The sequence below is a fragment of the Malaclemys terrapin genome, chromosome 1 (assembly GCF_027887155.1).
Source record: "Malaclemys terrapin pileata isolate rMalTer1 chromosome 1, rMalTer1.hap1, whole genome shotgun sequence".
Lineage (NCBI taxonomy): Eukaryota > Metazoa > Chordata > Testudines > Emydidae > Malaclemys > Malaclemys terrapin.
The window spans coordinates 123694801-123708577 of NC_071505.1; the positions used below are offsets into that span (position 1 = coordinate 123694801).

Here is a 13777-nt window from a genome sequence, read left to right on the forward strand (position 1 = left end):
TTCTACCATAGTTGCTCACGTGGAGTAATATCCTATCCTGCAAGTAGCTCTGCTGAAATCCCTGAATGTATTCACAGAGTGAAGGCACTATCCAGCATGGCTTCGGGTGGTAGACTCTGGCTGCTGCTGTTTCGCTGCTTTGGGACAGGAAGAGGTGGTAAACACTTTGAAAGCTTTAGCTGAGTTTCTGGGTGTGGTTTCCAACCTTGTGAAATAGTCTGCCCATCCCTAGGCTGGACCCTATTTACATTGTGCTGGGTTCAGACCCAGTATTTACTATAAAATCCTAAAATTAGTTGAGTTAAACATCTGAATGGCAAGGTTGGTTGGTTTGTTTTTTAGCAAAACCCCAAAGCAGGACTACCTTTCCTTTTTAGTTGATGTTTGTGCATCTAGAGCCGTTAGTAACAGTTCAGAGAGAACTTATATTTGTGGTTTGCAGCATCTGTTATCTTCAGTGTACTTTTCCTGCAGAGTCACTTTTCTGCACCAAAAAGAGTTGCTTTCCTTAAATTGCAAGTCATAGCTGTAGATAGGAGTTCATATATAGCACACGGCTTCTTTCTTGACTTCCATATCGCAGGCTGAATTGGAGAGTGCCATTTTCTTGCTACTACCGGTGTTTATCTGCTGTCATTGCCTTCATCAGTGAGTCCTGTTGCCTTTGATTTCTCTTGACATATTCAGCAAAAAACATTTGATGTGTGCAAATATTTACACATATGTATGTTTAATATAAACCTCTGCATAACACTTTATATCAATTAGAACAAATAAGAGAAGAAAAGCAATAAGCTGAAGCACGTAAAACTATTCCTGATGATCCGTATCCAACTGAGAAGGCTGGGGAAATGTTTATTCTCGAGTCTGTTTCTGCAAATACTGCTCATTGTAATGTTTATTACCGTGTGGAATTACATTAACTTCAGTGGGAATTACTAATGGTAACAGGTGGTAGTGTTTGCAGCATTGAGTCCTTATTTGGGGCCAGATTTAATGTGTACAGAATTAGCAAGTAATTGTTGTTGTTTTTTTGGGGAGAGGGGGGCGGTGCTGTGTGATGGGAGAGATTAAAATGAATGTCTGAGAACTCTTCAGTTACGTTCCTGACACTGCTGGTTAACTGGCTGATTTGTCCTTCGCTAGTCACTTTGTCCAAAACTTAGAAACTTGGGTGCTCGTGTCAGTGGCCTGACTTTAGAGGTGCTCAGCACTCATTGCTCAATGGGAATTGGGGGTGTCAGCACATCTGAAAACGGGCCCCTTATTTAGGTGCCTAACTTGGGTTCCCAAACTTTGCCCTCAGACTCTCTGTGTCTATTATCTTTTTAAAAATATAGATAATAATACAGTAATAAAAATGTCTGTGAAGATTAATTCATTCTGATAAATGTCTTTGAACTTTTATTTGGAGTAGAAGTCAAAGTAATACACCTCTACCCCAATATAACGCTGTCCTCAGGAGCCAAAAAATCTTACCGCGTTATAGGTGGAAACCGCGTTATAGCGAACTTCCTTTGATCCACCGGAGTGCACAGTTTTAGTAACAGTTCAGAGAGAACTTATATTTGTGGTTTGCAGCATCTGTTATCTTCAGTGTGCTTTTCCTGCAGAGTTACTTTTCTGCACCAAAAAGAGTTGCTTTCCTTAAATTGCCCCCCAGAGCACTGCTTTACTGCGTTATATCTGGATTCGTGTTATATCGGGTCACGTTATATCTCGGTAGAGGTGTATTGTGGACTACATAGTAATATGCAATGCTTTATATAGAATTTGCTGTACTAAATTTAAAATAACTTCTTTATTATCTATATAGCAAGGCGGGTGCGGGGGGGGTGGGGGGGTGAGTGAAGAACAAGCATATCCAAAGGGAGTATTGATGTTGCCCAAGGCCAGTGCAGGGATACTAAAGGATGACAGATTTACTTCAGTAGGTCTCCCCACATAGCTTTCCTCTGCACATTAGACTTTCTCTTTCCTTAATGTTTTAACAGGCAACTTTCAGACTCTACCTCCCTCTCTCAAATGCAAGGTTCCTGTTATTCATGCAGGCGGCAGTGGGAAACAACAAAGACCTACCACCACCTCCATTCCACCACCAACGCACCCTTGTTTAATGAGTGGAAAAATCCCTTCTGCTTTTTATGGCAGAACTTTAACTGAGCAAGGGTGGAGGGAATAAATGTCCTTACCGCCAAACAGAAATTTATTTTACTAATTGCTGTCAGTGTTCTTTCAGGGTGAAATTCACCCCTGTGATGGGAGCCAGCACAAATTCTAGGCATCACTTCAGCCCACCCTCTGTTTGTCTGCCTGCAAACTCATGGACTGAAGCAATCCATTTGCAAGCTCAAAAAGATGATACTTCATTGGATCCATTCAGTTCACGTCTTGAAGGATAGAAGCTTTATTATTTGTATTGTGGTAGTGCCTAGGAGTTCCACTCATGGACCCTCACCCCATTGTGCTAGGTGCTGTACAGACACATTTTTCTCCTTTAAAAATGTTCAAATTCTAGAAATGGATGGCCTTCATTTGCTTGGGAGAGTTTCCCACTTACTAGGTAGCAGTGAATAAGCTAGTGGAGAAGATGGCTAGTTGTCAGTTGTCCTTAAATAATCACCTCTTCTCTAGGTGGCACGCATTCAAAACTGGGGAAAAGGTGGAGATAAGAAGCAGGAAACATAGGAGGAAGGTTCCTACATCGCAGAACAATTAATATGGGATGTTAGTAGGACATTCCTGATCCATGTTCTCTTGTTCCCTTGTCAAGCTTGAGTTGAATAACTTTCTGTTCCAAAGTGCAGAAGAACAAAAAAGATCAGCTGCCATGCAGGCGATTTAATTGTGACAGTAACAAAGCATCCCAGGCAAACTGCCGTGATGTAACGGGAGAGTTAAATACACCTCTACCTCGATATAACACTGTTCTCGGGAGCCAAAAAATCGTACCGCGTTATAGGTGAAACCGCGTTATATCGAACTTGCTTTAATCCACTGGAGTGCACAGCCCCACCTCCTCCCCGGAGCGCTGCTTTACCGCGTTATATCCGAATTCATGTTATATCAGGTCGCGTTATATCGGGGTAGAGGTTTATATTATAAATGAAGGAGCTGGAATTATTGACCTGTGACGACTTTATCTAAATGAGGGGGACTCTTGTTTATCTCCCTTCTTGAGTTAGGTAAGAACCATTCACTGTTAGGGACCTATGTATGCTTTTCTTTTGCAATGTAGGTAAGTGGCAGTTTCTTTTCTATAGTCGAAATGACGGCTGACACACACAAAACAAAGCAAAAAATAGTGATCAACAGCCCAGTAGAGCCTGTAACAGAATTTGAGCCCCTGTATTTTCTTTCTCTAATTTTTATCCACACGTTGATCCTCATTAAGTCCCATAGCTACATAAGGACCAGATCAGTGTTCATTTCAGCTATATCTTCCCAGTTGTCCTGGTCTCATTCTGCTTAGTTCAGGTAACAAGTTTAATATTTTTTTTGGTATATTAAAAGGATTCATAACTGCTGAATCCTTAAAAGCAGATTCTGTCAGGGAAAAGAGCTGGACACATGCTTTTATTTGAGGGTATGGAGACATTTGTTTATGGGCTAAAAATAGAAATCAATTTTGAGACTTCATTCATCTGTGCTAAGTTCCTGTTTCTTTGACTCAGTGTGTCAGTGGGCATTTCAACTATAGAAAAGAAACAGCCGCTTAACTACATTGCAAAGGAAAAGCATACGAAGGCCCCAAACAGTGTATGGTTCTTCCATCTCCCATCATGACTGGGCTCTCGGGTGGGCCCAGAGCTCATTCTCTAGCCCAAACCCAAATGTCTACGATGCAGTTTTATAGCCCCGCAGTCTGAGTCAGCTAACATGGGTCTGCCACAGATGTTTTATTGTAGTGTAGATGTACCCTTTGGGGCTCTGTCACATCACAATCGTACTGAATTTACATCCTGAATACAGCTAGTCTGAATTATTTTTTTTTTCTATGTCAGTTTTCAACAATAATAGAAAAAAAATTTTTTCTTAAAATTTTCCATGGAAATTTTCCGAGTTTTTGCTGAAAACACAAAAACCAAAAGATTTTGTCAGGGTCAAAATATTTTGGTGAAAAATTGAAATATTCCATGGAAAGCAGACACTTTTTTTTGTGGAAAATTTTGTTTTGTCAAACATAATTTTCCATTGAAAGACTGTTTTGATGGAAATTTTCAGCTGAGAGTTAGTGGTTGCCCTTTATAACAAGAACATTAATGGTGGTGAGTTAAAGGTGGCCTGCGCTGTATCCTAAAACACTAACACAGTGTTAATGATGCTGACGTTATTGAGGACGCAGATAAGCAAGTACCTCGTGTTGAAATCAAATTGTTCCTACCTTCATGGGTAGTGGAATTTGCCTAATTGGAATTCCATTTTTTTGTTTGTTTTGTTTTACTGGGTGCAAGCTGAGTTTAAAGTTCACTTTCATGCCTCTTGAGAAATGCTTGAAAATCTCATTGGAGTTTTCACTTTCTTGCTACTGATCACTTTCATTCTGGGCAGTTGTGTGCATTCCCATGCACCGAAGCAGCCAGCTATTTGGAACTGAAGTGCCTTTAACAGCACAACTTACTATTGTGGGTGTAAACTGTACAGCATGGCATGTGGATATACAGTCCAGGCAGTATATTGGTTTAAGTTGATAAGGCCAGGTCAGTCAGCACAACTAAATAGTGTTGGCTGTCAATGATCACCAGGGCCTGTTACGGCATCTGAGGGTTGTTAGGGCCTATGGGTGCCCTAGCCATGGCCCCTTCACTGATATTGAGACCGGGGTGGCTTATGGCCCTGTGCCACTGTGGGAATCCCATAGGCCAGAGAATGCTCTGTTGCCTGGATGATTTAGGGCAGCTTCCATGGGTCTGACAAACCCACTGGTCACTTGACAATTCTTTATTGTTATTTACTAATTTCAGTAGTGCCACTGTAAGTGCATGCCTGAGGCAATGATAGGAGTGAGGTCCCTGCTGTGAAGAGATTAAAATGTAAGGGCTAAATTGTGCCACTCTTACTTGCATTGAGATAGTTGTACTTCACTCTGATTTCAGTGGAACTACTGGAGAGGTAAGGCACAAGTCCGTGTCAGTTGCAGAAGGGAGGATTGGGCTGTGTAGAGGCAATGCACAAGTAAAGGGGATTCTGTAAACCACTGTTGGATTTACGGGGATGATGTCCTGGGTTTTGAATGACCGCCTCTGCATTTTCCATGGAAATCTCACAGGATGCGTTTCCTGGGAGGTTAATGTAGGTGTCTCCTATTTCTCTTTTCAAATCCCAGCCTGTGCTGTTTAATTTTCCTTATCTCATGAGTCTTGGTGCCTGAGAAGAGGCACCATGCATGCCCAAGAAAGGAGGGGAGAGTCTTGCTGCTGTCTGAATGCCCATAACAGCAGCATGAGAGTGTAGTCCACTCCAGGGCACTGATCTTTAAAGCCACTGTAAGTTCAAACTGGAACAGGTATAGGTCTCGGTGAGTCCTAAAACACATAACACTGAGGTTGGGGACTTCTCACTGCTGCTTTTCTGCTACCTTTGATTTCCCTTTTTTTTTTTTTTTTTTTAACCCCACTTACATTATTTTTCAGGGGATTACAGGAGAATCTCCTCTTTCATTTCTTTTACTAATTATTTATTTCATTTATTTTACAAAAAAACGTGTTGTCCTCTGGTTGCAGAGAAAAACCTGAAAACATGACTAGAGTGCAGCAAAAAGACACAGACGTTAGAAGGCAATGAACTCTGAATTTATTAAAATCTCATTATTTTGGGGGGCCTAGGTCATGATTTTTTTATGTTTGGGGGTTGGCAATACTGGAATGTTTTTCCCACTCTCTCTCAAAGAAGTGTGTGTGTGTGTGTGTGTGTGTGTTTTGGCCAACTGATGGCCAGACACTGGAACAAGCATAAGCCCTGATCCTGCAACTGGATCCACACAGATGGAACCCCATTAGGGTTGCCAACTCTGACTGAAGTTATTCTGGGAGATTTTCCCCCCAACATGATGTAATGCCATTTTCTTAAAATAGCCTATTAAAGTCTCCTGGATTGCTTTCAATAGTCACCGGGAGATCGATGTCAATTCCAGGAGACTCCAGGCCAATCCTGGAGGGTTGCCCCTGGGGAACCCCAGTAGGTCTGGACGAAATGCAGACACAAAATTTCTCGATACTTTAAATGACTGCTTCTTGGAGCAGCTGGTACAGGAACCCACAAGGGGAGAGGCAATTCTTGATTTAGTCCTGAGTGGAGCGCAGCATCTGGTCTAAGGCCTGGTCTACACTACGACTTTAATTCGGATTTATCAGCTTTAATTCGAATTTACCCTGCAACCGTCCACACAACGACGCTATTTATTTCGATGTAAAGGGCCCTTTAAATCGATTTCTGTACTCCACCCCGACGAGCGGAGTAGCGCCAAAATCGATTTTAACATTTCGAATTAGGGATAGTGTGGCCGCAATTCGATGGTATTGGCCTCCGGGAGCTATCCCACAGTGCATCATTGTGACCGCTCCGGACAGCAATGTAAACTCGGATGCACTGGCCAGGTAGACAGGAAAAGCCCCGCGAACATTTGAATTTCATTTCCTGTTTGCCCAGTGTGGAGAGCACAGGTGACCACAGATAGCTCATCAGCACAGGTAACCATGCAGGCTGATAATCGAAAAAGAGCACCAGCATGGACCGTGAGGGAGGTACTGGATCTGATCGCTGTATGGGGAGAGGATTCAGTGCTTGCAGAACTTCGTTCTAAAAGACGAAATGCAAAAACTTTTGAAAAAATCTCCAAGGGCATGATGGAGAGAGGCCACAATAGGGACTCTGAGCAGTGCCGCGTGAAAGTCAAGGAGCTCAGACAAGCCTATCAAAAAACAAAGGAGGCAAACGGTCGCTCCGGGTCAGAGCTGCGGACATGCCGCTTCTACACCGAGCTGCATGCAATTCTAGGGGGGGCTGCCACCACTACCCCACCTGTGATCGTGGATTCTGGGTCGGGGATAGTCTCATCAGCGACGCCTGAGGATTCTGCCGATGGGGGAGAGGAGGAGGAGGAGGATGAGGATGAGCTTGCAGAGAACACACAGCACTCCGTTCTCCCCAACAGCCAGGATCTTTTTCTCACCCTGACTGAAGTACCCTCCCAACCCTCCCAAGCCAGTACCCAAGACTCTGACCCCATGGAAGGGACCTCAGGTGAGTTTACCTTTTAAAATATAAAACTTGTTTTAAAAGCAAACGGTTTTTAATGATTACTTTGCCCTGAGGACTTGGGATGCATTCGCAGTCAGTTCAGCTACTGGAAAAGTCTGTTAACGTGTCTGGGGATGGAGCGGAAATCCTCCAGGGACATCTCCATGAAGCTCTCCTGGAGGTACTCCGAAAGCCTTGCCAGAAGGTTTCTGGGCAGTGCATCCTTATTCCCTCCTCCATGGTAAGACACTTGACCACGCCATGCTTGCAGCAAGTAATCTGGTATCATTGCCTGACAAAGCCTGGCAGCGTATGGTCCTGGTGTTTGCTGGCATTCAAGCAACATCCGTTCTTTATCTTGTTGTGTAATGCTCAGGAGAGTGATATCACTCCTGGTAACCTGGTTGAAATACGGGAACTTAATTAAGGGGACAGAGGTGGCCGTTCCTACTGGGCTGTTTGCCTGTGGCGGAAAATAAATCCTTCCCTGCAGTTAGCCAAGCGCAGATGGGAAATTGGCCCTGAGTTTTTCGCGTTTGGCTAGCAGGGATCTTCCCTGTTACCAGCCACGCGGTGAGGGGAGGTGTACCGTGATCATCCCAGAGAATTCATGGCGAGGGGGGGGGGGTGGTTAGTTTGTTTTCTGGTGCTGCTGAATGTTAACAGAAAAACCGCAGCACTCTACAGGCTATGCTTGGTATGTGGGAAAGGAGGGCGCAGAAGCTGTAAGACAATGGCTTACCATGGCCGCATGCAAGCCGAATTCTGTTGCCCAGACCTGTGATCTCTAGCAGCAAAGCCACAGGCACTCAGCATTAAGAGGCAAAATGCGACCTTGCACAGAAATCACATGTGCTATGTAATGTGAATAGTGTTGGTCACCGTGAAAGAGTATAAGCATTGTTCTGCAAAATGTAGCTTTTTAAACAATTCTCTCTTTTTTCCCCTCCCTACAGCAGCTGCAAATTCCTCAAGCCTCCCTCCTCCATCCCGAAGGTTATCACAGATAAGGCGTCGTAAGAAGAGAACGCGAGACGAGATGTTTTCTGAAATTATGGAATCCAGCCGCAGTGACAGAGCTCATCTGAATGAGTGGAAGGAAACAGTTTCAAAGTATAGGAAAGAAGCCAGTGAACGTGAGGACAGGAGGGACCAACGTGAGGACAGGAGGGACCAACGTGAGGAGAGGAGGGACGCTCGAGATGAGAGGTGACGGCAGGAAGACCAGAGGAGGCAGGATGCAACGCTGGGGCTGCTGCGTGAGCAAACAGACATGCTCCGGCGTCTGGTGGAGCTTCAGGAACGGCTGCTGGAAAACAGACTGCCGCTTCAGCCCCTGTTCCACCCTCCCCCCTCCCCATGTTCCGTATCCTCCTCACCCAGACGTGTAAGAACGCGGGGGGGAGGCTCCGTACACCTTCCCATTCCACCCCAGTAGACAACCCAAGCAAAAGGCTGTCATTTTTTTAACCTTTTCTTTGTGGCTTTTTCCTTCCCAGCAATCCTCCTCCCAAATACCACCCGGGTTCCCTCCCTCTTTTTCTAATCTATTAATAAAGAATAAATGATTTTTAAATGATAGTGACTTTATTTGGTTTGAAAGAAAGCTGGGGGAAGGGGGAGGGTGGGTTCCTTACAGAAAATCAGTCAATAAAGGGGGCGGGTTTTCATGAAGGAGAAACAAACAGATATTTCACACTGTAGCCTGGCCAGTCATGAAACTGTTTTTTAAAGCTTCTCTGATGCACAGCGCTTCCTGGTGTGCTCTTCTAATCGCCCTGGTGTCTGGCTGCGCGTAATCAGCAGCCAGGCGATTTGCCTCAGCCTCCCACCCCGCCATAAAGGTCTCCCCCTTACTTTCACAGAGATTGTGGAGCACACAGCAAGCAGAAATAACAATGGGGAGATTTCTTTGGCTGAGGTCAGAGCGAGTCAATAATGATCGCCAGCGACCTTTTAAACGGCCAAATGCACATTCTACCACCATTCTGCACTTGCTTAGCCTGTAGTTAAACAGCTCCTGACTCCTGTCCAGGCTGCCTGTGTACGGCTTCATAAGCCATGGCATTAAGGGGTAGGCTGGGTCCCCAAGAATAACTATTGGCATTTCAACATCCCCAACGGTTATTTTCTGGTCCGGAAAGTAAGTCCCTTGCTGCAGCCCTTTAAACAGAGTAGTGTTCCTGAAGACGTGAGCGTCATGAACCCTTCCCGCCCAGCCCGCGTTGATGTTGGTGAAACGTCCCTTGTGATCCACAAGTGCTTGCAGCACCATTGAAAAGTACCCCTTGCGGTTTATGTACTCGGTGGCTTGGTGCTCCGGTGCCAAGATAGGGATATGGGTTCCGTCTATCGCCCCACCACAGTTAGGGAATCCCATTGCAGCAAAACCATCCACTATAGCCTGCACATTTCCCAGAGTCACTAACTTTCATAGCAGCACCTGAGTGATTGCTTTGGCTACTTGCATCACAGCAGCCCCCACCGTAGATTTGCCCACTCCAAATTGATTCCCGACTGACCGGTAGCTGTCTGGCGTTGCAAGCTTCCACAGGGCTATCGCCACTCGCTTCTCAACTGTGAGGGCTGCTCTCATCTTGGTATTCTGGCGTTTCAGGGCAGGGGACAGCAAGTCACAAAGTTCCATGAAAGTGCCCTTACGCATGCGAAAGTTCCGCAGCCACTGGGAATCGTCCCAGACCCGCAACACTATGCGGTCCCACCAGTCTGTGCTTGTTTCCCTTGCCCAGAATCGGCGTTCCATGGATAGAATCTGCCCCATTAACAACATGATCTCCAAAGCACCGGGGCCCGTGGTTTCACAGAATTCTGTATCCGTGTCCATGTCCATGTCAATGTCCTCATCATGCTTGTCGCTGCGCTGCCGCCGCCGCTGCCTCCTCGCCTCGTTTTTCTGGTCCTGGCTGAGCATAAACTCCACGAGAACGCGCGAGGTGTTTACAATGTTCATGACTGCTGTCTTGAGCTCAGCGGGCTCCATGCTTGCCGTGGTATGGAGTCTGCAGTGTTCACCCACCCAGGAAAAAAGGCGCGAAAATGGTTGTCTGCCGTCCGTTGCTTTCATGGAGGGAGGGAGGAGGTGAGGCTGTACCCAGAACCACCTGCGACGATGTTTTTTGTCCCATCAGGCACTGGGATCTTAACCCACAATCCCAATGGGCGCAGGAGACTGCGGGAACTATGGGATAGCTATGGGATAGCTACCCACAGTGCAACGGTGCAGAAATCGACGCTAGCCCCGGTTCTTGGACGCACACCACCGAATTAATGTGCTTAGTGTGGCCGCATTCATTTCGACTTTATACAACCTGTTTTTCAAATCCGAATTATATAAATTCGGATTAATCCCGTAATGTAGACATACCCTAAGAGGTAACTATAACAGGACCACTTGGAAATAGTGACCGTAATATAACAACATATAACATTCCTGTGGTTGGAAGAACACCTCAGCAGCCCAGCACTGTGGCATTTAATTTCAGAAAGCGGAACTATGCAAAAATGAGGAGGTTAGTTAAACAGAAATTAAAAGGTACAGTGAGTATAGTGAAATCCCTGCAAGCTGCATGGACCCTTTTCAAAGACACCATAATAGAGGCCCAACTTAAATGTATACCCCGAATTAAAAAACACATTAAAAGAACTAAAAAAGAGCCACCGTGGCTTAACAACCATGTAAAAGAAGGAGTGACAGATAAGGAATCTTTTAAAAAGTAGAAGTCAAATCCTAGTGAGGTAAATAGAAAGGAGCATAAACACTGCCAAATTAAGGGTGGGTCTACACTGGGGGCAGGATCGATCTAAGATACGCAACTTCAGCTACGAGAATAACGTAGCTGAAGTCGAAGTATCTTAGATCGATTTACCTCAGGTCCTCACGGCGCGGGATCGATGGCCGCGGCTCCCCCGTCGACTCCGCTACCGCCTGTTGCTCTGGTGGAGTTCCGGAGTCGACGGGGAGCACGTTCAGGGATCGATTTCTTGCATCTAGAGATTAAACAAGCTAGGACTTTTCAGCTTGGAAAAGAGGAGACTAAGGGGAGATATGATAGAGGTATATAAAATCATGAGTGGTGTGGAGAAAGTGAATAAGGAAAAGTTATTTACTTGTTCCCATAATATAAGAACTAGGGGCCACCAAATGAAATTAATGGGCAGCAGGTTTAAAACAAATAAAAAGAAGTTCTTCTTCACACCGCATACAGTCAACTTGTGGAACTCCTTGCCTGAGGAGGTTGTGAAGGCTAGGACTATAACAGGATTTGAAAGAGAACTAGATAAATTCATGGAGGTTAAGTCCATTAATGGCTATTAGTCAGGATGGGTAAAGAATGGCGTCCCTAGCCTCTGTTTGTCAGAGGGTGGAGATGGATGGCAGGAGAGAGATCACCTGATCATTACCTGTTAGGTTCACTCCTTCTGGGGAACCTGGCATTGGCCACTGTCGGAAGACAGGATACTGGGCTGAATGGATCTTTGGTCTGACCCAGTATGGCTATTCTCATGTTCTTATGTCTGCCTACATAGATCTGATTGCAAAAATGGAAGTACATTTTTCAAAAGTGCATATGTCCAGTTTTCAAAATGAGATAGGCATTTAGGAGTCTACACCCCTGTTGACTTTCAGTGAGATTTAGGGTAGAATTTTTAGGTACCCAGGTCTCATTGACTGTCAGTGGAATGTACGCTCCTAAATCACTTTTGTAAATAGGACTTGGGGATTGTCTCCACTAGAAAGTTTTGCTGCATTAACTAATATAGTTAGAGCACCAACCGCCCCCTTCTCATCCCTCCAGCGTGGATGCAGTTAGACCAGTATAGCTTACTCCAGTTTGGGAAGCACAATAAGCTATACTGGTATAAGGCACAATTATATCAGTCTGTACCAGGGCTTATGTCAGTATAATTATATCAGTAAAAATTCTCAGTCCTAATCAACAGGCTTCTAAGTCACTATTTTTGAAAATTTGACTCTGGGGCTATAACTGTTTAGCAGAGTCCCTCACATTACTACAGACCAGATGTGACTCAGGGGTGAGACCAATCCTCATGACTCAGAAGAAGCAAGTTAGCTTTCCCACCTTCTGGCTGAGGGCTGGTTTACACTAGAATGTTTTACCAGCATAGCTGCATCTGGTAGGAGTGTGAGGAGGAAAAAATCACTTCGCTATGCCAGCAAAAATCCTAGTGTAGTGTAGATGCAGTTTTACTGCCAAAAAAGTCCTTTTGTCAATAGAGCTTATCCCATTTGAGGAGTTGGTATAAGCTATACTGGTTAAAAGGCAACCCCTTTTTTGCCAGTATAAGGTGCTTTTCCACAAAGGGGGTTTGCTGGTATAGCTCTATTGGTATACAGTAGCTACCCTGGCAAGCCCTTTTCAGATGGCCTGTTATCTGGAGACTCGTGAAACTTGTCTCAGCTAGACTGAATTTTTTTGCATAACTTTTGTGGGCCTTTATTAAAACATCTATTGGGTTCTTCCCTGAAATGGATACATTGCTCAATCTTGAATATTTGTTTTTGTTGCTGTCTCCATTGTGTGATTGTGAGTTGTCTTGGTCTCTTTTGTATGTGTGTTGTATGTTATTTCCTCCCTCCTGCTTCATTGCTGTATCTGACTAACAGAATATTGGTGTGGAGGGGAAAGCGGTGACGCAAAATTGTTACCAAAAAACTCTATGAATACACTTCAGAGTTCACCATGTTGACAGTACCCCAGCAAATGCATATTCACACAGGCATGTGCACTAGAATTGTGAATAATCCTGATCTGAACTTTGCAGCTTTCATGGGACAGTTTCTTATTTTCATAAACTCTGGCATGTGGAATATTATGATAAACCTGAAGCTTAAACCTCAAAGCAAACGTAGCCACACAGGGGAATGGAAGATGATGAAATAAGACCTGCTATTAGATCTCTCTGACTATCTGCATAATTGATCAGTGCCTTTTGAACCTCTCATTCCTCTCTGCACTTCAGTATTCTCTTTGATAAGCCATTATGATTGCTTGACGGTGGGGGAATGTGACTGTGCCCTGGCTATTGGGCAAAGATGACTGTCACCAGGGACTTCTTGTGGGCTAAGTGCTACCTTTAAAAATCGTGTGTCAGCTGTTGCCCCGAGCTGACCGCGATGGACTTATGGCTTCTTTGTCTCTCTTACAGAACGTGAGCTATGTTGCGAATTCCATGCTGGGAGTTCATCCTTCTTGAATTTCATGCTATCAAGCAAAGTATTTTTTCTCCCCCTACTCTCCCCTCCGCATAACTGTTGCTGTCTTGCTCTCTCTCCTCCCAAGTCACCATGACCAAATTAACCCAAGTTTGACTGGCCAGGCATGTCCGTCCCTGTCCAGCTGCCACTCTTCCTTTAACATTTTCACTGCACATACTGCACTGCAGAGGTACGCTCCAGACCATCGCATATTGTAGGGAGCCAAAATGGCAGGGCTGCTTTGTAAAAAACGCAAAAAAGGAGGTACGCGAAAGGATTTGTCATGCACAAAACTCTAAG

The 13777-nt window shown here is 44.8% G+C and overlaps 2 protein-coding genes across 5 annotated transcripts in view; both read left to right on the forward strand.

The window, feature by feature from the left end:
- PARVB (parvin beta) overlaps nt 1–13777 on the forward strand; it is a 109434-nt gene that overhangs the window by 24784 nt on the left and 70873 nt on the right. Inside the window, exon 1 of one of the 4 annotated variants that reach the window (XM_054037923.1) lies at nt 568–648. The exons of 1 other annotated variant lie outside the window; for it this stretch is intronic. In XM_054037923.1, coding sequence (XP_053893898.1) covers nt 648 — 1 coding nt within the window. In that variant the 5' untranslated portion in view covers nt 568–647. Of the gene's footprint in view, nt 1–567; nt 649–13662 lie in introns of those variants that run through there. 2 more of the 4 variants (XM_054037913.1, XM_054037931.1) reach the window with 2 other exon arrangements.
- LOC128842163 (SRRM2 protein homolog rsr-2-like) lies at nt 6841–8758 on the forward strand. The gene is made up of 2 exons (XM_054037944.1): nt 6841–7242; nt 8196–8758. Exons 1-2 carry the CDS (start codon nt 6843–6845, stop codon nt 8450–8452), a joined length of 657 nt encoding a protein of 218 aa, XP_053893919.1. The 5' UTR covers nt 6841–6842; the 3' UTR covers nt 8453–8758.

What these genes read in the sequence shown, in the direction of transcription:
- LOC128842163 (XM_054037944.1), top strand. Translation starts at nt 6,843, where the DNA reads ATGATGGAGAGAGGCCACAATAGGGACTCTGAGCAGTGCCGCGTGAAA. An exon ending in CCCCATGGAAGGGACCTCAG is followed by an intron (nt 7,243 to 8,195) that starts GTGAGTTTACCT and finishes CCCTCCCTACAG; the next exon opens with CAGCTGCAAATTCCTCAAGC.